General features: G+C 38.1%; 1 protein-coding gene across 1 annotated transcript in view; it reads right to left on the bottom strand.

Annotated features, from left to right (window-relative positions):
* Positions 1 to 23,884, bottom strand: part of LOC594213 (pentatricopeptide repeat domain-containing protein 3, mitochondrial) — a 34,361-nt gene extending 10,477 nt beyond the window's left edge. The window contains exons 1-20 of the mRNA XM_030986469.1: positions 23,793 to 23,884; positions 22,623 to 22,721; positions 19,173 to 19,218; positions 18,106 to 18,174; positions 17,592 to 17,699; positions 15,946 to 16,069; positions 15,357 to 15,478; positions 14,356 to 14,489; positions 12,566 to 12,653; positions 11,753 to 11,896; positions 10,814 to 10,958; positions 9,089 to 9,139; positions 8,473 to 8,553; positions 7,752 to 7,780; positions 6,073 to 6,179; positions 5,328 to 5,406; positions 4,472 to 4,562; positions 3,294 to 3,382; positions 2,583 to 2,662; positions 227 to 295 (exon numbers count right to left, since the gene is read on the bottom strand). Of these exons, the coding sequence (XP_030842329.1) occupies positions 227 to 295; positions 2,583 to 2,662; positions 3,294 to 3,382; positions 4,472 to 4,562; positions 5,328 to 5,406; positions 6,073 to 6,179; positions 7,752 to 7,780; positions 8,473 to 8,553; positions 9,089 to 9,139; positions 10,814 to 10,958; positions 11,753 to 11,896; positions 12,566 to 12,653; positions 14,356 to 14,489; positions 15,357 to 15,478; positions 15,946 to 16,069; positions 17,592 to 17,699; positions 18,106 to 18,174; positions 19,173 to 19,218; positions 22,623 to 22,721; positions 23,793 to 23,884 (1,847 nt within the window). The remainder of the gene's footprint in view (positions 1 to 226; positions 296 to 2,582; positions 2,663 to 3,293; positions 3,383 to 4,471; positions 4,563 to 5,327; positions 5,407 to 6,072; positions 6,180 to 7,751; positions 7,781 to 8,472; positions 8,554 to 9,088; positions 9,140 to 10,813; positions 10,959 to 11,752; positions 11,897 to 12,565; positions 12,654 to 14,355; positions 14,490 to 15,356; positions 15,479 to 15,945; positions 16,070 to 17,591; positions 17,700 to 18,105; positions 18,175 to 19,172; positions 19,219 to 22,622; positions 22,722 to 23,792) is intronic.
* Between the last annotated feature and the right edge of the window lie 1,488 nt (positions 23,885 to 25,372).

The following is a 25,372-nucleotide window of genomic DNA, read 5'->3' as shown; positions in this document are numbered from 1 at the left end:
CAGCATTAATGTCCTTCTTGCTCTCAACAGATTATATTTCGTGTAGGCCAATGCCTAGAATGATTAAATTTGCAAAATGCAAACAGATTAATTTAAATAATCCACTGTAATGTACTAATATTAAAGTCTAACATACTGGAAACAAACACTATGAAATGCGAATGTGAACATTGATAATACCATGTAAAAAATATATAATTTAAATATTATCATTTATTCTACTTACCATGATGCTTCTAGTTCCTTAGCCTGAAGACAAATACTCATAAGGAATTCAAGCGTCAAAGAACCAAACCTAAATAACAAATCACAAACAGAAATACCACATATTACATGACTGGAAGCAACCCCCCCCCAAAAAAAAAAAACAACACACAACAACAACAACAACAACAAACAAAAAACAACAACAAGAGGTCCATGGACCTTCTGCTCACCTGAGCAGATGAAAGTAAGAGCCTCACAATAAGGGACCTAGCTCCCACCCCCGTCGCACAGGGAACATTGAATTTATTGGAACAGTAGAGCAATTTAAGGGTGCTGCTCCCAAGTCCCTGCAGGTGCAGGTATCCTATTCAAACAAGTTTAGGTCTACTTCACATACAAATTATTCCTACAATGTTTAGCCAGAATCCATACCAACATTTTGATATGAAATCATATCTACACTTCATTATCTATCAGATTATAAAATGAAAAAAGGAGGATAACCAAGCATTTTAAAGAGATATCCTTCATTCAAATGGAACAATGTTTTATTACCATTTTTGAGAGATTTCAAGATTTGTGCATGCTTACATTTTAAAGTTTGCCGCGCTCCCACTGCTGTTTGGATGGTGGATATCAAAAATTGCCCAAAGCCCCCGGGAGGGGAGGGGGGGGGGGGGGGATGGCATTCCCCCATTTGAACAACTATAGATCTCCATTGCCTAAGGACGATTCCTACCAAATTTGGTTAAAATTTGGCCAACACTTTTGAGAAGAAGTCAAAAATGTAAACCAGAAGGCATTGTTATTATTATTATTTCTGTTGGTTGGAGTGCTATTCCCAAGCCCCCTCCCCTGGGGTAATCAGTAGCCCTTCAGATCAATGTCATCTCCCCCTGCCTGAGGAGTTCTTCCTATCACTTTAAGTCAAAAACTAAACATGAATTCAAAGAAAACATAACAAATAGTTTTTAAAGGCTAATATTGCCCAAGGGGGCACTTTGGGGGACGCTGCCCCCAGAACCCCTTTAGGGTCAGAAACCCCATTTGAACAACTTTAGATTGATCTCACTTTCCTGCAGGTGATCCCTACATGTTTTGGTTATAATCCAGCCATGAGTTTTCAAGAAGGAAAAATATAGATGTCCAATTACTGCCACTCCCTTGTGAACCCCCTTTGGGATACATACCCCATTTGATTTGAACAACTTTATGCCTGTATTTGAAGCATGTGATCTTTTGATCTCCAATCTAGCTATCGAACCGTTTGGTAATGTTTAACCATATTAAAATCCTCCAACTTTGTTATCACTAGGGAGAGGGTCGCAACAAAGTAAAAACTTTGAATCGGTGACCACAGTAGGTTTCCAAGTAAAGTTTTCATTGGGGACTACAGTTGGATTGGAATTTAACAATTTCATTGATGCAGAGGCCGGAAGGTACAAAAATGAGAGAAACATAAATAACAATTTTGGATGAGTGCCCAAGACATTTTGAATTGCTTTAGTACCTCTAATAGAATTTTTAAAAGGCCTTGGCCTTTGAACTGTATGAGGCAAATATTTGCCAAGGACAATACATCATTGATGGCTAACGAAAGCTTTAGAAGAATTTGGCTCAAATTCATGAACTTTCCAAGGACTTTATATATTTTCTTAGAAATACATTTTTTAGTTTCAGTTTCATTGATTGATTGTTTATTGCCCGTCATGTGGAAATCCCCAGTTTGGCACACAGACTGATCAGATGATTATTTTGATTATTCTTTTTCAATTTATAGAAAATAGTTAGCAGGATTTCATAAATAAATCTTATTTTGGTCTGCAAATGGTTTTGAAAATCGTATTCATTGAGTACTGGTTTGCAGGTCTGCAGAGGGTGCTCAAGGTGCCTACCAAGTTAATCTGGGTTTATCCCAGCTACCCTAAGAAGGGAATTTCATCTGGATATGGATAAGGCAAAGAGACATTCATCAAATTGTCTGAATATGGGTCAAATATGTTGGCAAAGAGAGTGTCTTTAAAGAACAATATTTACATAAAATGCAGCTTCAGGTAAGCAACCTTGCCAACCTGAATAAGAAAATAATAAATAGGGGAGTGGAGGCTGGTGATTGAAATAAGAGGAAACAGACCATACAGAAGTGTAGCTCACAAATAGAACTTTATGAAATTTTATGGCCGAACCAAATTGGAGAGGAGCTCCCATGATACGTCACAGTGTTGCCAATTTGTGTTTCACTGATGACAAATTGAAAAATTCATAACTGTCTTATTTTTAATCGTAATTTGCTCAAATTTTCATTGACATGTTTCTCTCATTTTTATGCCTCTAAAACCAACTTAATATCAGGGTAGGCTTTTCCTTTAACTTACTTGATATGATCTACTCGTGAGGTTGATTCTTTGGCTGCAGAAATGATGTCCAGTGCAACAGAGCAAAATTGTGATTTATTCTATGGAAAGTAAGAAATATTATGGAAGAAATATACGCATCAATTCTAGTTGCTGTATAAAAATGTACATGTAGATTAGATATTTTTCTGAGGATATGTTCATAGTTTAACCCATTGTCTTCAGGAACTGGGTGGTCCCTGTGTTAAGTCTATTGGAATGATAAAATTCAGTATTCAACAGGTTAAAAGAATCAAATGGACAAAAAGTGAGGCAGATTAAACAAAGGTTGATGGATACGAGGGCAGAGAAAATATTATAGAAATATGAAATCTAGAGGGTACTGTTATAAAAAATAATGTAGAAAAGAACACAGAGGGTGTGAGAGAGGGAGAGAGAGAGAGAGAGAGAGAGAGAGATGGAGAGAATTAGAGAGAGAGAGAGAGAGAGAGAGAGAGAGAGAGCAATACCGTTAAGACAGGCAAAGGCAGTATTTTACCTGTCCCTGCTGAAAGTATCAACAAATCATTTGAATTTACCACTTCACAAATGTATCCAGATTTATGGACACTGCTTCTCAGAATCAAGAAACAACATATTGCATGCACATCATATGATCCCTAATTCTAACAATACAGGTTGGTTTTGCTATGTAAGATAAACCTCTGACAAGCAACCATGGTCGATGATTACCTCTGGGGTTGCATCGGATGAGGTAGCCATAACTTGCACCATTAGCTCCAGGACATCCTGCCGATACCGGTGACCATACATACAGATATCTGTACAAGGGAGGGTGTGGGAGAGATGAAGAGATCATGCCAGCATGAAATCCAGTTTAAAGACCATCATCTGATCATCATCACAATCATCATCATCATCCTCATCATCATAATCATCATCATCATCATCATAATCATCACCATCACCATCATAATCATCATCATCCTCATCACCATCTTCATCATCATCACCATCACCACCACCATCATCATCATCACCATCACCCTCACCATCACCACCATCACCACCACCACCATCATCATCATCATCATCATCATTCCCACCACCATCACCATCACTATTGATCTGATCATCATCATTACCCTCATGACCAACAATAACATAAATGAAATAGATGTTTAAGCATAATCAACATGGCTCCAGATTCCAAAATCCCTATCGTATCCCGACCCAACTTCTGTTTTTATGAACAACCAAAGGGAATATGCATGTAGTTTAAAAATAACTTTGGGAGTATAATTCTCCATTTACCTCTTAAAGATAAAGATTAGTTCTGGTCATGCGATTGCATTGTGAAAGAAACGGTGTGGAATCGACCAGAAAAGGTTGATCATCTAGCATATAAGAATTTGTGTGTATTGCAAGGTTCTGGAATCATCAAAATGATAAGAAATTTGGCAGAGTCTTGGTAAAGTTACAAACACTGTACACAGAAAGATGTATATGGGACTACACGAACACGTGGCATAAAAATCTGGGTAGGATTTTAACGATGTTACATGACATATTTAGAATATGAAGGCATTTGAAGAGCCATGCTTTTCAGGGAACATGTCTTATCTGATGTTCTTCCACACTTGCATAATAAGAATGATAGCGCTCACAAATTATTTTTCACCTCTTTCCAGAACTCAACCTTCTCTTTAAGCTGGAAAAGAAAAATCATGGAAAAGCTCTTCTTAGTGATTACAATGTTTATCTGGTTCATGAATAATCATAATCTCTAATGATGTTGATTATCAGTTCCAAATCTTGGATGGAATACTGTGCCTATCAATACTGAAGGTTGATCAATACAAAAATTTAACTTTTTATCCTTAGAATCACTATACATTCAATCAACTTACCGTCCCATAGTTGAGGAATGTTATCATAAGCACAAGCAGTCTCTAATGATCTCAACATGTCCATGTATACAATGGTACTGGGGATTAGGGCCTAAAGATGGAGAAATGAAGAAATAGTATTATTAAGAGAGTGTGTTGTAATCTGTGTAAAAATTACTAGCATTTGTTTCTTCTTCATAAGACCTCTTTAAAAAATAAAGATTCTTGCTGTAAATGTGAGCCTCTTTTTTGTTGCTTCGTTTGTTACTTGTTGTTTTTTCCTTAGGGGGAGGGCAAAGGTCATACATTTCTATTCATAAATAAAGCTTTTTCAAAAGTTACTGTAGACTCTCTCTTGCTACAATATATTAGTTGGTCACTGCTCATGTGTAATTTCTTTGGGAAACGGAAGAACATAAAATTACTTCATCAAATGACAATGAGCTACTAATTTATGAAAGAACTCTACAATAATGATTTGGTTGATATTTAAAAACTCTTTAATTTGCTTTAGTCACATTTTATACAGTCTTATAATTAGTTGGATCATTTCACTAAGGTTATAAATAAACCCATAAGCCTGGTTCCTGTATTAAATATATTGGTAATATGATAATTCAGTAGTCAATGGTTTAAAGGCAGGCTTTACTACTTCAGCTATTAGGGATTAGACCACCCAGCGAGCCAGCGAGGTCACTGTGACAGGTGGCTATCTCATTAACTCAGCTCTCATTTAACATAAGAAAAAGAGGATCATGGGGGAACGATTGAGAAAGTTTTTTATATAGAGGGAGCAAGTAGCTACAGTACAAGTAGGACAGTGTGCCTTTAAATATGGAGATAAACAAGTATATTTTCAAATCAAAGTGTTACTTACTGATGGTACAAACTTGTTGTAGTATTGGAACATGGATTCAGCATTGTCCATTAGACAGATCAAATGAAAGAATTTCCCGCTGGTTTTGAGAAAGAGAAAAGAATAAAAATAAAAAATGGCTGCTATGACCTTTAAAGCACTAATAAAGACTAAAATAAACCCTGTTAATGAGACCGTTTGCTGCAATCTACTTGTTTTCTTCCGCCCAAGCTTTAATAGCGTATTTTAAGACCATATCTCACCAATAGGGTATCATGCATTGGCGATAAATGGTATGCTTCCAGTGGTCAAAGCAGTAATGTCCCCAAATGTATTGCATCTTACACATTGCAAAAGCTATTTGCTTAATTGCCCAGTTGCCAGAATGTTATTCATTTCAAGTTAAAGATTTTCTTTTCACTCTTGATCCTGGATTTAGCTCATGCTGCAATGATAAATATAAACCTTGAGGTCAGTCAGGAACCCAATGAATTTTATAAGCCGATCACCTGTCTGATTATCAAGATATTTACGATTGAAAATCAACATTAAATTTTGCGTGTGGCATACGCTTTTCATAACACTACAGTCTATTGGGGGAAACGAGTATGGTAAAACCAGTCACTCAAAGGTTTTTACTTTTTTGAGGCACTTCTTGATCATTTTGAAGCACAATTTTTACAATGTGTCATAGGGAGCATATTTGTGTGGCATAGAAAGGGTCAAAATCTGATCCTCAAAAAGATGTTCATCTCATCATACTCACTAGTAGATGTTTTGTCCCATGTAATCTCCTGCAAGCTTGTGATTCTCTCGTGTGTTGAGCAGAAGATCTACTGAGTAGGCCAGCTCTACATCCCTCAATGATAAACACTAAAAACAAGAGATACACAAATATAATATGAACTATTGATGTGGTAAACTGAACTAAAACATCATCATTGCATTAACTCTTTTGAGGGGGAGGGAGGGAGTAAAGCACACTGCTGCCTACACCAATGGCCTTTGTATACGCACTGTCTTTAAATACTAAAAAAATATAGACTTCTGATGTGCAATTTAAGCTATATTTGATATAATTTGAAAAACCTAAAACAGTCAACAACTTATTCATTCCCTTGTAAATTTGATGTTTATTGTGATTTTTTGTAATTAATGAATGAAAGGTGGAACAGTTGAATGAGGGCCTTTGTTGGATAATTTTCAATGTAAAGCCCCAGTCCCATATAAAGCCGGACCAGCACGGACGAGCACGGACCACTCCGGACCATCCCGGACCATGGTCTGGGGTGATCCGGGATGGTCCGGGATGTTTTGTTCAAAAAAAGTGTGATGCTTTTAAGCTACAGTCCCATATATGTCCCGGACCGTCCCGGACCATCCCGGACCCCATCCGGGGTGATCCGGGATTCGGTCCGTGTTGACACCGTGTTGGCACCGGGGTGGTCCTGGCGCCACTACGGATGACCCCGGACCCAGCACGGTGGCTACACGGATCACCCCGGATCAAACTATTGTCCCGGACCGTCCCGGACCACCCCGGCAGTTTTTGACCGTCAAAAACATCCGGGGTCGACTCCCGGACCGCCCAGGACCATCCAGGACCACCCCGGTGCCAACACGGTGTCAACACGGACCGAATCCCGGATCACCCCGGATGGGGTCCGGGATGGTCCGGGACGGTCCGGGACGTATATGGGACTGTAGCTTAAGCTTTGATGTGTCAATTATCAAGAAACATACATTGGGACAAATCAATTTTTCACATACTTAAAGCTACGGTCACAAAGGTTCGTACGAATTTCCCTGTTTTTCCATTGTCTTTCTGAATTTCCATTGTCTGCAAATCGTTCGTACAGCATTCGTAGCAATTCATAATGGCATTCGTGACCGAGGCTTAACATATTACAACATCCTGGTAAGGGTATAAATATAACTTTGTTGTTAACTGTACACTACAGTATTACAGTGCACTTGCAATTTTTGGTAAATACTTCAATGGCTTATCATAGCACAAACTTGACCGCTCTCAATATGCCTGACATTGCAAAAACAATACCTTTCTATCCATCAACAGAAAATTACCTAATAACAAACTATTAACAAAGGCCCGAATTCACAAAGGAAGTTTAAATTTAACCCATGGATTAAACCAATACATAACCCATGTTTAAAATTAAGCGTACCTTACCTTGTGCCCGTCTATTAATATTCGACCTCTGACTGTGTCACGCTTATTTTGGGCTAATTTTAGACAATGGGTTATGTAAATGAAGATTTAAATCATGGGTTAAATCTAGACGTCCATTGTGAATTTGGGCCAGCGATTAATAAGAAAATAAAAAATGTTAAGTATTATCAGGTATTTACAGGCAAGAGCAGAAAAGTAAGGAAAGAAACAAAAATTGCTACACAACTAGTTCAATATCTTTACAAGTTACTTACCACTGACATAGCATTTTTGAAGAATTCCACTGGCAAAAACAAACACAAGAAAATGGGAGAGATTAGAATTATGAATTGGTGATACAATGATTCTGCAATAACTTAGAAAGTTTGACATACATGTAGCTTTAACAATGCTTTGTACACTAGCAAAGTTCACGGTCTAATATAAAAAGTGATGGCAAACGTGACACACAGAACTAACCCTTTGTATTGCATAATATGAAGCCATGTATTGCATAATGTGGAGCCAGAGAACCTGGTGTGATCCTTTCCATCAGTAAAGAATTAATAACTCAGTATTTCTTTAAGAGGTTCTTTGGGGATTTTCTACAGAAAATGGGAGACCTTCTCGATAGGCTGTGTCAGATACAATTTTCCAGATCCATCTAAATAATTCACTTACGCAGGTGACAGACAGGTGACAGACAGAAATTTCCAGCAAAAAAATCCTGTGAAATTTTGTGATGAAGGAAAACTTTCTTGGTTCATTGTAGGATTCTTTGTGGGATAATTGATGACAGACAGCGAATTATCTAGAAAGGATTTTCTAGATATTTGGCCATGTCTGATACCGTCTAATATATTTCTCCTTCTCATCCATCAATGACATTTCAAATCACACAAAAAAGAGCTCTTTTGAATTTCAAAGAATTCAAAGCAAGGGCTAAATATTGATCTAGTTCATAATTTCTCTTATAAATTGCCTGGACTGACTCACCATCTTTAGGATGTCTGATGGAGAATTCTTGTCCTTCGATGGTGTCCATGATGTCATACAAGATGTCACTTGGTGGAAGACCTAAAACATATCAAGTATTCTTTTATTTAACCTATCAGAGTCAAATGCAAATTTTTGTATATTGACCTTAAATCTTTGAAAAATGTAATGAACTATGAAACAATAATCATGTGATGTTACATTTCAAAGTGATACTGAACTGATGAACTTTTTGCCCTAGCATACTGTTTATTGCACAGCACTAGTTCATGGTCAACTTGCCAACAGTACGTAAACCACTTCCATTTCGCAGACAGAAAACTCCATGTGAGAACCAACAGTGCACGAAAGCAGCAAGTTACGGGACCGTACTGCTACAGCTGACCCGAGATGGCACTAGAGGGGATTTTGCAGGAGTGCTTCTAGTACAGAATGGCTTTTACAAGTTTTTTTCTCTTCTCCAAATTAGAAAATCAAGTAAAATGAAAGGTGAAAACTGTCTTCTTCTTCTTCTACTACTACTTTTCCTTCTTCTTCTCCTCTTCCTCCTCCTCCTCCTCCTCCTCCTCTTCCCCCTCCCCCTGCCCCTAAGAACAACAAAAGTGATTTTTCTTACTGTCTTTGTAGAAGATCATGACAAGCAGATTGTATGTTCCAAGACTGGGCTCTGAAAACAAAAACATATAATGGGTAAGTTTATATCACTTGACTTGTATAACCAACCAGCCAGCATGACAATAAAGAATCACTGGCATTGTTACACTGGATTATACCACAGTCACATCAACAAAACAGACAACAGACCAACAAAAGACAGAACAAATAATTACAATACCATGAATGGTAAACAAGACAAATGCAACTGCGTCTCCCATTTGCCTCTGCCCTAAATTCAGTAAACGAAATGGATGAAATTATTTGTGACATATTACAATGAAAACAAAAAGCATATCTTTTGTGGTACTTGAGATATCGCGATAGTAAGGCAAAAAGCCTGTAATTTCAGAAATTGACCTCTGTGACCTTTGATTTTTGAACCCTAAACCTGATCAGATCATCTTCCTATGTTAGGACATACTATTACCAGTTTGAGCCTCATATCTCAAGTGGTTCTTGAGATATCGCGTTAACGAGAAAGCGAAATGGATAGATGGACAACCCCGAAAATATAATGCATCCAGCAACATAAAACAGGCAGAAAAATTGGACTGAGGATTTAAAATTAAGCAGAGAATCTTATTACAAGTACACCCTATTCAGAAGAAAAAAGTAAAATAAAATAAAAGAAATGAATAAATCTGAAAAAATAAAGATTGTTCCTGTGCTGTAACTATTCTTCCTGACCGCTGCTAGTTGTAGAAGTGCAAATAAAATTGTATTCAGATATTGATACTACGATTCACATTTTCAAAATTATTTTTGGGATACTTTGTAAAAGTAATATGTAACTATGTTTATGATACTTTACTCATTTCTTTCAATATGTATAAGAAGATATGCTTTTAACCAGCGAATCAATAGCAACCAAGGAGAATAACAAAAGAAGAAAATCAGTAGTTTATGAAATAACAATTCTTGTCCCTGCATTTTCAGGTAATAGGAAAAAGACAACTTCAAAAATGAAAATCCATACACCTTTCAAATGAACTTTTGACCTTTAACATACATTACGACTTTGATAGGCCTTTTTCTGCAGGGTCACTGATTCATTGTAAATTACATTCCTTCTTGTTTACAAATTCAGCAAGAAATCTACTCCTCTGTTATTTCTTGTAGATTTCTCCTATCCTGTCATTTACAATCTTGCTATTGTTACACAGCTGTTTGTGTGAATTTCACACTCAAGCTATGTCCTGTGTAATATACAACCTGTCAATCACAGAGTCATGGGGTCTTGTTCATGAAAATTCACAGCCAATCAAACGCAGCCGTTTCAGTAGCTTTTAACAATAAGACAGTAGCTTATAACAAGAATTTTTACTGACATCATTTTATGAAAAATTGCCCTGATGTGATATGACCTACTTCTCTCTTCTTTTTCTTTTCCCTTTTTCCCTTTCTCTTTTTTTTTCTTCTCCATTTATGATTATCTAACTTAAAATCAAACTCACCCTTTCCTCATCACAGATTATTAATGTCTCCCTGTTAAAAAAGTTTATCCTTTATTTCTTTAAAGGAAGAGCTGGATATTTTTCTCTAGAGTTAGCATACATGTATGTATACAAAACATAATGTAATATGCTTTGGCAGTAAACAGGTTCAGAGTGCAAGATTGCACCGTAGTCTTCTTTTACCGCCAAACAAAATACTAATAAACTACTGCATTTACATGAATTCTTACCGACACCACACGCCTTCATCTCTGCGAGAGTCTTGAGCCCCATCTTGCGTCCCAGAGCACCCATGATCCGTAGATTGTCTAGGAGAGCGTTAAATGTCTCGAGATTGGGCCGCACCTTCTCTATATCCATCTGCTTCATTATTTGCTATGGAGGAAAACAATAATTACATGTAAATTTATTATTAGATGGAATGGCTGGTACAATTGCTCAAAGTGAAATAGAACTAAGGTGAGAAAAGCCTTTTCCCCCCTTTTTTATGTTTTCCAGAATCATGCATGCCCTTTTCTATTTCTTATTTCCATCATGAATTTAAAAAGAGGAATTTGGTCCTTCCCTTTCTGATAAAACAAAACTATGTCAAAAACTATTTTTCCAAGTTTAAAAGAGGAATTTGGTCCTTACCCTTTCTGATAAAACAAAACTATGTCAAAAACTATTTTTCCAAGTTTTGTTCTTATTATCTCTTATGTACCTTCTCAACACATTTGATGGTATTTTTTTTAAGCAGACTAACTTTAGACCAAGTTTAAACCTTGATTACATAAGTTTGTCAGTCAACTTTATGGAGTGGCAAGCGTCAACTCCATTCTTCCTGTACATCTGACCATAACTCTATAAATACAGATCATGTCACCATTAGCCTAGTGCACGTCAAAATTCTGAATTTAATAAAACAAAGGTAAGCGAGTATACATGTACTTAAGAGCCTCAGTTGCTTGCAAATATATTTTTTGTCACCTCAGTTGCAATTCTTCTACTAATAAATTGGTTTTCATTTTTCAGTGGCCTTTTTTTTGGGGGGGGGGGGGGATTACAGTAGTGAGTGTGAGAGAGTTGTAACTACTGTGGAATAGATACAAACAAAGCTTAATTTTGTTCCTCATATAGTACATATATTTTAGATGTATAGATCTCATGGTCTAGACTAGAGCACTTACTGCCATAACAGACCACCTCTCCTTATAATCATCTCTGATGGTAATACTGCCCTCTATCAATGAATTGTAGGCATGGACGTCGGCTTGGATCCCTCGTTCCTGCATCTCATTGTAGACGGTGTATGCACGTGATTGTGCGCCATGCTAAAAGAATATAAAATAAAAGTGTCAATTTTGAATTAATAAAACGTTTTGATGTCAAATGAAACGTACAACTTATTTTTTTTTTTGGGGGGGGGGAATGCATTAAAATCCTCCTTCTGAAAATGAAAAAAAAAATTACTTTACCCATATTGAATCTTTGCCCACAATATAGGCAACAACAAGTTCATCAAATGTCAAAAGCATATATATGATAAGAAGCCCAAATGTCACATAAATGCACAATTTCCACTTTTTACATCTTTAGAAGGAAACTCACTGACTCACTATATAAACAATGAGAGCAATGACAAACAAAAAGGGAAAGTAAGTTTTTCTTTTAAGTAATTTGTTGATCCATACTTATTGTTTTACATTTATCTTTGTTTCATTTCCAAGAGTCCTTCAAAAGATGAGATACATTCCAATTTTGTAATACATGTATGTAGTTTGTTTGTAGTTTTTCTTTGTATTTTCGGACATTTATACATTTTAAAATTTTCAGTATTTTGTTTGTTGCTTAATTGCCTACTGGAAAACAGATAAAAATAAAAGTAAAGAAGAAAAAAAAGTAATCATTTTAGCTTCGGGTAGCCATTTTGGAAATCATCAGCATTCATATTGTACTGTCATCATCCTCAATAACACAGCAGGGCTAACACAATCACTGACCTTAACTAGTCCTCTAATCATGCTGTTGTAGCTTCTTGAATCTTTGTCCTCCATACTATCAAACAGCTTATCTGCAGCATTCCCATCTCTGACAAACAAAGCAAAATAATAGATATATTTAATAACAGGGGACCAAATCCCAAAGAAATGTACATGTAATGCTATGCATATTTAAAGAGATGATTGTTACAGCAAAATTGGTAAATAGCAACGAGAACAGACTACAGCTTTTCGTCTTTGTGGCAGCCAATCACAGCCAATTAATCTCTCCCGCGCTTGTTTGGCGGAGCTCATGATCATAGTCTGCATACACAATATCGTCGTCCTCGCTGTTGCCGTCCACATCCGACTCTGCGCCCATCTTGTCCTCCCACAGCACATCGTCCTCTGTTCCGTCAAGAGCCTTCGAGATGCAGCACTTGGCGATCCACCCGCAGATTGTCTGCACAGCTACCTTCCTCGTCCTACCGCCCTCGGTGTACGTCTTGTCGCCATACATCATCCAGTCTGCCCAGCATCGTAAAAGTCCGACCTTAAAGGGCTTGTTAACACCGACGTCTAGTGGCTGGAGTATTGATGTCATCCTCCAGGAATCATGACCATGTCTGTGTTGTGCTTCCTCAGCAGCTCCTTTGTCGATGCGGAGTTGTGGCACCTGAATGCATCCAGTACCAGTAAGCTGCGCCTGTGTGTAAGACTGCCGACCTGCCGACCCCAAACGACTTTCAGCCAGTTTTCGGTAAGGTACTGGTCCATCCAGCCCTTCACCTGAGCCCTAACGATGACTCCCAGCAGATAGTTCCCCTTAGGAATGGTCTTGCGTTTGAAGATGACGTATGGTCGCAGCTTTCCCCTGTCAGCATGACAGTGAAGCGGTCCTTCTCATGGCCTGTCGTTGTCACGCTGATGGTCTTGAGGCCCTTGCTGGAGACCGTTGAGCTTCTCCGAACGTCGAAAGGTGCGTCTGGTCGGTGTTGCCAATACGACTCAGAGGGTAGTCGTACTCCCGTCGCTTCCGGATGAGGTACTGCTGAAAAGTCTTCTCGACAAACTCTTCGGGTAGGCGCTGAGCAATGTGAGTACGTCAGCGGATGGATAGGTCATGTCGCTTCATGAACCTGTAGGCCCAAGACCCCGGTTTCATCAGCAATATTATTAGCCTTCAACCGTAGAGCTATCGTTGACTCAGCACGACCCTCGGCTCGTTTCTCCTGTACCCACTGGAAGACGGACTCCTCAAGGTCTGGCCATCTTGCCTTGCCACTCCTCATCGCCCACTCTTCTCGCTCTGCATAGCCTTCAATGTCACCTTGCTCTGTCGCCATCGATAAACGTTCTTCTCGTCCAGGTTGTACTTCCTCCCTGCAGCCCTGCTGCCAAACTCCGCTGCATACGAGCAGACAGCGAGTTTGAAAGACTCGGTGTAGGAGTTTCGCATGGTGCTCTTTTATCACAGCAACGGGTTGTATGAATGATCTTCGTGGTCGGATCAGAGGTGATGCTCGGCAACTTGAAGTAATGGAACGGGTTGTAGGAAAAATCTTCTGCACTTGGTCGTAGTGGAGATGATGCTAATTGAAGTCACTGCAACTTTAATATTATTACTTCTTGAATCATTTGAAGCGTGCTTTCATGCTTTCATATTGTGAATTGAAATGGATGTACACCCCTTTAGAAAAAAACCACAACTCCACCCCCCGCCCCCCCCCCAACATAAAAAGACAACAAAACAATTATGAGTCAGTTAGAAAGAAAGGAAAAGGTAGTTCCTTGTATTGATTAGAACTTACTGCCATAGTATTCCCTGGTATCTCATCCTCCATCTCTTTTGGTTGCGGCTTTCTTCCTTTTCATTTGGGACGACAGCTTCACCACTCTCCTCACCAGTCTCAGCTGCTGCTGCTTCGTCTTCAGCTTCTCCTTCCTATCAACAAGGCATTTCAAAATAATTACCCAAAACAACTGCATTAGTTTGGGCTCAACACTAGACGGGAGGGGGGGGGGGTGGGTTCGAGCAGTACTCATGGGCCACCAAAGTCTACATCAAATCAATTTCAACGGAAATGTCCCTGAAAAAGTTGGTTTTTAATGATTTCTAGAAAACTTGCCTCTGTCATAGAGCAATTTTACAAACCAAAACAGAAGAAATGTTTCAAATTCAAGTTCGATTGTAATCCATTAACAGGTTCTCAGAATATCGTGATTACAAGCTATTTCTCATAAATATATGTATGACCCTTTGATATTTGACCTCTTGACCCCAAAATCTACTCAGTTCATTGGCTCTGCAAGATACATACATGTACATGTCTTGAGTTTGATGGTAATCCATCTATCGGTTCTAATGATAATGCAATCACAAGCTATTTTTGCATACATAATGAGTCCCATGACCTTTGACCTTGACGTCATGACCCCAAAGTCTAATCAGTTCATCGGCTTTGAAAGATACATACATGATATAAGTTTGGCAGGAATCCATCAATCAGTTCTTGAGATATTGCGATCACGAGCTGTTTTCACATACATAATGAGCTCTGTGACCTTTGACCTTGACCTCATGACCCCAAAATCTGATCAAATCATCGGCTCCACAAGATACATACATGAACAAAGTTTGGCAGGAATCCATCAATCGGTTCTTCGGATAACGCGATCACGAAAACGGGACGTACGGACGTACGTACAGACAGACGGACGGACAACCCGAAAACATTATGCCTCAGGCTACTTCGTAACGGGGCATAAAAACGTACAGATAATGTTAAATTTGAGATGTTGCCATAGTTACCTCTTTTGCAGCCTTTGGAGTAAGCATTTTCTTGAGGACAGAATGTTCTGCTTGTGGACGACCTCCATGGAAGCAAAGAAAGTCTAGCAGTGTATTATTCACCTCCAGAGATACATGGTGACCTATAAAGTAAAATTTATATTGAACAATATAATCGATTGGCTGATTAGCATATTTTTGTTTTATTGGTTAATTGGATGATAGAGGGATGGAAGGATAGATTGATTTGTCGATTCATTGACTGCTTTAATTAAAGATGATCAGTTGCTTGGCTGATCAATTAATCTACTTTCTGCCTGAAAGATGGATTGACTAGATTGATTGATGGATGGAGAGATAGAAAGAAAGATTAATTACATCTCCATGAACATAGATAGATAGATAGATAGATGCTTTTATTGATCCATATTAAAAACATAGAAAATTGGCCTTAACTAGCAGCACATAAACAAAATACAATGAAGTTACTAGATAATTGATAAACACTTAGGTATATACGTCACATATATGTACATAAATTCATATGAGAGTCATGACATGCATAAAATAACCTATAAAAACATAAAATGTTGAAATTTAAAAACTCTACCTGATTCTACTAGTTGTCTGTGGGCCTCTAGAGCTCCCTGCATATCACTCACACCTATCCTTTCTAAGATGGCTTCTTCACTCGCTTCTTGGACGTCTGATGCGTCAACAGGTGGATAAAATGCCTGGAAATTAAACGAATGGAACCAGATGACTATGAAGTTATTGATAATATGCTTCCTTTATATTGTAATCACACAAACTCTTTCTCTGCATTGCTAACAGTTTAGCCTGTCTGCACTAGTTTGGCCAGGAGGGATTAGATCTCCCTGCATGGTCACTGACAGTTAGTTATCTCATCAAATCAGCTCTCATTTAACATAAGAAAAATGGGATCATGGGGGACCTACGGGTGCCGCTTAGGCATTGTTTGCTATGTAGAGGGAGCAAGTAGCTAAAAAAGAGAGAGAGATAGTAGATTGGTTTAAAATACATGTAGTTTAAACCTACTTCAAGAATGTGAGGCATATTGACTAAACCAGGGCTATGCCATCCATTTTGGATTCAAATAGGCTTTAATTCTCATGGTTTTTTTATGGCCACCCAATTCCAATAATGCTCCATCTTGTGTTGTTATCTGATGTATCACTTTATTGTTTTATCATTTTACCTCATTTTGTACTCTTGATGGATTTATACTGCTATTCTGTCAAGGTTGTATTCTATTTTGTATATTTTATTGGAATTGAATAAAATTGAGTTGAATTGAATACATGTATAAAAGAATACATTGCCTGTTCATTGGAAACGCTGGAGGACATTCACAAACTATGCTCCTCTTAAAACCATCTTATATCGGAGTCACACCGTTGAAAATACCAATAGAATTTTCCTTATGTAAACATACTGTAGTGAAACCACTGCTGTCCCTGCTGTCCCTTTCATAATGCTGCAGTGAAGAATTATTACGCAATCGTTTGTTAGTTGCTGGCGCACGCTTTTTTGGATTTAGCAGACAGCACAGTGCAGAGCGCAGCTAGTTAGCTAGCCGGGTTCCGAAAAAGTGCGTGTATACTAACTTTAGACGGAACAAGATAACAACCTTTGACCATTTTCATCTGTGTTTTCTCCCGAACCCATTCACAGTGGCCGTTTCAGCGGAGTCACACCGAAAGAAAGAGAATTTCTCCTGATCTTGAGCTGGAGAATTTCATCGCCTATTTCTCTTCTTTTCATCAGCTATTCTATCTGCTTTTTCTCCTCTGTACCATTCATGGTGGCCCTTTCATCGAATGCTTCTGGACGCATCCGATGAAAATCAGGCCCCTTTGAATGAGTCAATATGTACCTCCTTTGTGAGCAATGACCAATAGATTTACTCAGGTTTCCTTCAGCGAAATTTGCTTCCAACGTCAACTCATAGTGGAACCTCATTATAAAGAGCTCTGATATAATGAGGTATTTGTTATAACCAGGTGATTTTGCTAATCAAAGCTTTTTATATTCTTTTTTTAATAATTCTGATATAACAGAGTAACATCTTTGGTCCCAAGGACCTTTTTATAACGATGTTCCACTGTACCATTACATGTATGTACATACACTTTGCTAAAAGACCCTACAACACTTTTGAAGTCAGTGGATTTACAAAAGTGCATGCATGTGCCCCCCCCCCCCAAACAAAACAGGAAGTTGACACTAACATACCTCAATCTTTGGTTCATCTTTTGTTAATCCTAAGAATACTTCTGGCTTGCTGTTGATGACATACTGAGCAGCTTTCTTTCCAGAGACTTTGGACAGTTGGTATCTCCGCTACATAAAATGACAGAAATTTAGATGTTGAATAAAAGGGAATCAAGCACACACAAAAATAATGTTCTTCCATTAAACGATATGAACTTTGAAATGATAAACGCTTAAATAAAGAAGGAAAATACAAGAAGACTACATGGAAGTTTAAACTTAAATGTGGCTTCTGTGCATTCCAAAACTTTGCGTCAGTACATTGACTAGTCTACCATTACTAGTACAGGCTCATTGTCAACTTCATTTGAACAAAAATAACTTAAATTTAAATAAGAGCAATGATAACAATACAAGAAAATTTAAATTAAATGCTCTGTTAGTGTTTAATCCTATCACTACAAAGTTTTTTAATTATTTGAATCTGATCTTTTCAATTAAAAATACAAACAAAATAGATATATTTTGATCTTACCCTTTCAGCAGCTGATTTAGGGAGAAGGTATGGGTCATCCATAAACACATACGGCAAGGCAGTGGGATCCTGTACAGGTAAGGATCAGAGAGAAAATGATTGTTATATGCCAGTATTATGCAGATTCAGAATGTGATTCAGAATGGTGAATTAGTACAAAGTGAAGTATTACATAGAGTTATATCTTGTTGACCACTGTAATAAAATCAAAGCTGCTTTAGCCACCACCTGTGTAGAAAGACCATCTTACTATAAACTTATAAAGACCACATTTTTTGTTACTCTTGTAAATGGTTTCTCATTTAAACAAGTACTAACCGAATCTGTACATTAAGACCACCTGCCCACAAAGACCACTTTCATTTTAGCATTCTTTACATACAGGTCTCGTTAACATAAAACACTGTCATTAATTTTGTGAGTGGTGCAGATTAATGGAGCTCTGATGCCACAAGATAGTTGAATTACAACATTGAGTTTCTGCTATTCAGAAAAGCTTCTTACCTGATATCCCAGTCATACTGATGAGACCAAAAACAGACCAACGCCAAACAGACCAACGCCAAACCGACAATAGACTGACCAAATCATTGTATTACCTCTCCTATGGCAAAGAATCGTTCCGTCTGGGGTTGGTTGGGAGTCGGTCTGATGGCGTGACTGGGTATCAGTTAGGACAGTCTTTAATAAATAATTTTGTTATTATAAGGATTACCAGTTGGTTTTACTCAATTAGCTTGGAAATTTCCCCATATTTTAGAGATACGCTATTTAGTTACAATTATACTTTATTTACAATATAATGCCTGAAAGTCCAGAAACAGAGCAGTGACACAGCCTGTTGACTGCCGATACTGTCAAATGTTTAACAAAATCACTTTGAAATGTAATTTCATTGAAAATGTATGGCAAAATGTATGCTGCGTCTAGATACAATATGGATCAAACAGGAAAAGTAGAGTAGAATACAGAGGTAAAGTTAAAGACTTGCTTGTGAGTACATACTGTATGCACAGCAATACATCATTCATATTTTGTAAGATATACAACATATAGTCGTCACTCACCTTGGTCACAGTTTGACTAAGTGCTCTCAATACAGATAAATCATCCCTGCAACAACACAAAGGAAAATACAATCCATGTCAATGTCCTGGCCCCTGTTTTTTGATGAGTTGTGACTGATCTGGATTTATTGGAAATCTCCCAATCAAGTGACTACTTAAGGGCCCTAACGCAAATCTGATGTTCGACAAGAGATGGCGACCTTTCTTCAACAATGAGCAGGTCAACACATGCACAGATACAATACTAAGGAAGATAATAAGACAAGGTTTCTTCCGGCTTACATAGGAAATGTACAGCAGGGTCAACAAATTCCTAATTTTACTAACTCCCCTGATGATTTGATGAGATCTATGTAGGCACCATCATAATCTGTTTCTTATACTTTATTGATATATATCAATATCAATTCTATCAGACTTGCCAGTTCTTTACAGATTGAATATTTATAGGAACCAGATTTGCCAAATATACCCATGACTGGTGCTGCCTTCTATGGCCAAATCCTGTAATTGCGGTAGCGAGAATTTCAAACTTTCAAACTTTATCTCTGCATTACAGGGCTGCAAATCGACATAAAATTATGATTGTCTTGAATCAATCGTAAGTGTTTAAAAGACAAGACCTGCGTGAGCAGATAACAGATTCATTTGAAAACTACACTATTAATATGCTACTAAGTCTTTCCAACATCAGCATACATACATGTTGTTGAATGCTAAATTTAAGTCATCAAATACAATAAATTAGGCTTGAGTCGGTACAGTCGATCACACCGGGACCCGACCGTTGCCGTCGGGTCCCGGTTTCGTTTTTTGACAACCCGCGCTCCGAAAAAAATAATGAAATATGTAAGAAATTGCAGTTTTGCACACCACTAAAATCAATCCACCTTAAAACTTAAGTATTTAATTGTTACCAATCATATTCTAGCTCATCCTGAATCAATCCGAACTGCTGATATAAATATGGGTTGCAAAGGGGTTGTTGTTGCCAGCTGCTAGCTATGTACTGGCCGGGTCTCTCGGCAGAATTGATAAATCAGGTTGAAAGAAACATTAATGTTTGAATAATAAAACGACTTTCTAAAAAGTACTTCTTTACCGATCGAATAATTTTTAAAGGACAAAATAGATATTTTTTCTTCGATTTTGAACACCGCATGCTTCTTTTAAAAGCTGAAAATGACTTGGTAATCAGAAGAAGTTTCGATACAGATAGCTGTTGCAAGGCAAGTTCAGACTAGTCTCGGAAAAATGCGCAGTGCTCCTCGTTATTGTTAGCTGTAATGCGTGCCAGAACGAACCCAAACAAAGACGTGATCGTAACGAGAAAAAAATCATTAAAAACTACGAGAGCACAATTGGAAAGACAACTACTCAAAATTTTCGTAAGCAGATGCCAGATACATAACTTGGAGGAAGAATACAAAAGTTGCCCAAGAAAAGCCACATAGTTATATTTAAGGAGTTACTATAGGTACAATCATTATCGGAAGGGCCTGCTGCAATATTATATCTACGCGTGTTTAAATTGAACACGAGACAAATACCGCCCTCTACGGTAAAAACCAGTATAACAAAGGATTCGAGTATTTGCAGCAGGCCCCTTGCGATAAAAATGTACCCAGTTACTCCTCGATTATCACAATTTCTGTGGCATTTCTTGGGCGATTATTGAATTCTTTGTCCAAGTTATGTATCTGATTATGGTAATTTTGAGCAGTAGTTGTCTTTCCAATTGTGCTCTCGTAGTTTTTAATGATTTTTTTTTCGTTACGATCACGTCTTTGTTTGGGTTCGTTCTGGCACGCATTACAGCTAACGATAACGAGGAGCACTGCGCATTTTTCCGAGACTAGTCTGAACTTGCCTTGCAACAGCTATTCGTATCGAAACTTCTTGTGATTACCAAGTAATTTTCAGCTTTTAAAAAAAAGCATGCGATGTTTAAAATAAAGAGATAAATATTTATTTTTGTCTTAAAAATATTTTATGATCGGTATATTGTACAGAAGAATTTTTTAGAAAGCCGTTTTATTATTCTAACATTCATATTTTTGACCAGATTTATTCAACCTGCATAAATCAAAATGGCGACTCGAATGTTGTCTTTCTAATTTCTGCCCCAGTTTTTTACTTTTGGAGGCACGATAATGGCACTAAACATCGCCAATCATGGATGAAAATAATGTCAAATGGAAGAATATACCGATCTGAGCCGAGGTATGCATGTGTTGACATATTTGATTGATAAAAAAGGTCACTTTTAAGGGACATACTGATGATATGCGCTTTTTATAGAGGCAAGTGACAAATCCTGCGAGCTGATTTCGGGACACCGGGTCCCGATCGGTGCAAGGCCGTCGGGACCCGGTTTATGAAAATCCCGACATGACTCAGGCCTACAATAAATGTTAAGTTTGAAAAGGAATAAAAGATCAAATTCCCTAATATATTTTTTTGACAGAAGAACATCAATACTCCTTAAGTTTTTAACTTAGAAATAAGTCTCCAAAGCTTGCTTTACTTTAGACCGAAAGCTTCAGTCTCTATAATCGTCGGTTGTTCCACTGAGACTACGTCTGGCTCCACTAGACCTCCGGTTATAGAGACTGAACGACTGCCTATGCCAGCCTGTGTTGAACTTATTCCGCTAGATTTTAGCCGCTAGGCCCCTCCCACAAACTTGCCACGGCCGTATTGTTATGCCCCCAAAATCCCCCAAAATGTCATTTTACCTCGTCCATATCCAATTTTAAATTAGGCCTAGGCTATAATACATCGGTTCCACTTACTAATTTGATGTAAATAATCCGTTTAATGGTCCCTTTTAAGGAAATTATGGGTCAAAATCGACATCCATGTTGAAAATCTTGCAAGCCGTCCGTTAAACTCTCGCTGCCGTCAATCTCATCCCTTCTAGTCTACGCCGAAGGCAAAATGATAATGAAGGAAAAACTGTGCGCCATCTACACGTTCGTAATGGCGTTATCACAGTTTTTCCTTCATAATCATTTTGCCTTCGGCGTAGACTAGAAGGGATGAGATTGACGGCAACGAGAGTTTAACACGGCTTGCAAGATTTTCAACATGGATGTCGATTTTGACCCATAATTTCCATAAAAGGGACCATTAAACGGATTATTTCCATCAAATTAGTAAGTGGAACCGATGTATTATAGCCTAGGCCTAATTTAAAATTGGATATGGACGAGGTAAAATGACATTTTGGGGGATTTTGGGGGCATAACAATACGGCCGTGGCAAGTTTGTGGGAGGGGCCTAGCGGCTAAAATCTAGCGGAATAAGTTCAACACAGGCTGGCATAGGCAGTCGTTCTGTCTCTATAACCGGAGGTCTAGTGGAGCCAGACGTAGTCTCAGTGGAACAACCGACGGTATAGAGACTGAAGCTTTCGGTCTAGCTTTACTTCACAATCATGTGTCCTACCTTTTGACTTTCTTTGGAATGACCACAGATTCTTTTGATTGTGTTTGTACTGAGCAGTCTCTGGTCTGACACGAATGAGTCACTGAGGCTGCGGTCAATCTGAAAGTTAAAAGAACAACAAAAAAAACTTTATAGCGAAACATGGCTGTTTTCACATTATCAATTTGATGCTGACTTTACAGTGATAGCAATTAGTGTAGGGGAGTGTCACTAACTCAGCGAACTCCTTGCACATCTTCGTACACTAAACTAATTACCACTGGCATAAAGTCAGTATCAAACTGGCAATACAAAAACAGCTTTTTAGCATACACCACACATATTTGCGTTTCTGTAAATTATATACATTTAGCGACTATTGTATTTGCCGGCGGAAAGGCCGCAGTATTTTCAGAAGAGAAAATATAACAAAAGTCTGGGTGCGGCCCTATGCGCGACAATAGTCAAAGATCCGCAGTCAAAACAGCTTGTATTTGTACATATATGGGACTGAGCTAAGTACAATGACCATACTGACGATTTTGTGTTATATTGTTGACATGAAGTTTTGTCAATCTTGTGGATAAACTTTATAATTTACCAACCAAAAAGTACTGGTAGATCTAGATCAAAGTTCGTGCCATCGCTACGTCTGGCTCCACTAGACCTACGATTATACTTTATAGAATGTCAACAAATGTCAGTTTTATTAAAGAAATGACCCATATCAGACGGTTATTTCTGTCTAGTAGTAGATTCTATGCCTAACAAAACAAAACAAAACTTAATATGAGGATATCCTCGTTTGAGCGGACAACCCTCATTCTCGGACCAGCGCCCCTACTCATTGGTGCATGGCCATGGTGTGGGAATGGCTTCTTCAATTTCAAATTTTCAATTGAATTGGTGATTTCCTGATTAATAATAGATCTAGAAACATTTGGCCATCACTCAACACACAGGCACAGCCACAAACAGGCAAATGGGACCGGTGCCATGCCATCGGGGAGCTCCACCGGCCACCGCCGTCGACTCGAGGCGCTGGCTGCCTGGCCTGGCCCTAGCACTATAGCATTGCCATTGTAGCAAGAGTTAGCACCCTCAGCAAGGCACGCAGGCAGTCGCTCGCCCAATTGGTTGGTACAAGTTGAAAAAGCAAAAACTCAAGATCAATTCTGTAAAGAAACGTACCTCGAAAAACGTAAGAATTGTATGACATTTTCTTGAATTCGGGATCCACTTTTTCTCCACATACGATTTACTAGGGACAGACGGCGATCCATTCCTAAAATCGTTCTGATTGGTCCGTTAAGGATGGCCCTTGTACGTGTGGTGCGAGTGGAGTCCTATCTCAGATCGCACGGACCGAGGGAATTCAACTAAATAAATTCACTCAAATCAGTGGATATTTAGCTTGAATGAGCAGGCTCTCTAAGAATAAGTACACTAGAAAATAAGATTATACGATGTGAATGGTTTAAAGTGAAATTGCAAACCCTAAATCACAAATAGAGATCGTCAATTTGGTGAGACTTGTACAGTTCGAATCGAAGTACGAACGTGTATCTGTATCTACACTGTACACTGTGTATGTATGCATGTATGCACCTATAGACGCACCAGCCAGTCGTTTTTTGTAAATTAGGATTTTAAAAAGTTTAAAGATACGATATACACAAGATAGCCAACACAGTGGGATATGTGGTGGATATATCCAGCTCAAACCTTCATCTATCAAGAAACTTTCTACTTCAATGCAACTACTATTGACAATGATAATCAATGGATAAACAGACCACATATGAAAATCAAAGAGCACATCAAAATCATTCATTCAGCAAATATACTTCTAGTATATCTTACTTATACAATATGCCAGTTCATATGTCTATATACATTGTAAATGGCAACATGCCGGTTCATATGTCTTTATACATTGAAAATGGCAACGTGCCGGTTCATATGTCTTTATACAAATTACATTGAAAATGGCAAATATACATCGAGTATATCTTTATTGCACAATATGCCAGTTCATATGTCTATATACATTGTAAATGGCAACATGCCGGTTAATATGTCTTTATACAATGAAAATGGCAACGTGCCAGTTAATATGTCTTTATACATTGAAAAATGGCAACGTGCCGGTTGATATCTCTTTATACATTAAAAATGGCAACATGCCGGTTCATATGTCTTTATACAAAGTACATTGAAAATGGCAAATATACATCTAGTATATCCTTATTGCACAATATGCCAGTTCACATGTCTTTATACATTGAAAATGGCAACATGCCGGTTGATATGTCTTTATACATTGAAAATGGCAACATGCCGGTTCATATGTCTTTATACATTGAAAATGGCAACGTGCCGGTTGATATGTCTTTATACATTGAAAATGGCAACATGCCGGTTAATATGTCTTTATACAATGAAAAATGGCAACGTGCCGGTTGATATCTCTTTATACATTCAAAAGGGCAACATGCCGGTTCATGTGTCTTTATACATTGAAAATGGCAACATGCCGGTTCATACGTCTTTATACATTGAATATGGCAACATGCCGGTTCATATGTCTTTATACATTAAAAATGGCAACATGCCGGTTGATATGTCTTTATACATTGAAAAATGGCAACATGCCGGTTCATATGTCTTAATACATTGAAAATGGCAACATGCCGGTTCATATGTCTTTATACAATGAAAAATGGCAACGTGCCGGTTCATATGTCTTTATACATTGAAAATGGCAACAT

The sequence above is a fragment of the Strongylocentrotus purpuratus genome, unplaced genomic scaffold, assembly GCF_000002235.5.
Source record: "Strongylocentrotus purpuratus isolate Spur 01 unplaced genomic scaffold, Spur_5.0 spur5_scaffold_15, whole genome shotgun sequence".
Lineage (NCBI taxonomy): Eukaryota > Metazoa > Echinodermata > Echinoidea > Camarodonta > Strongylocentrotidae > Strongylocentrotus > Strongylocentrotus purpuratus.
This window is presented reverse-complemented; position numbering and strand designations above follow the sequence as displayed.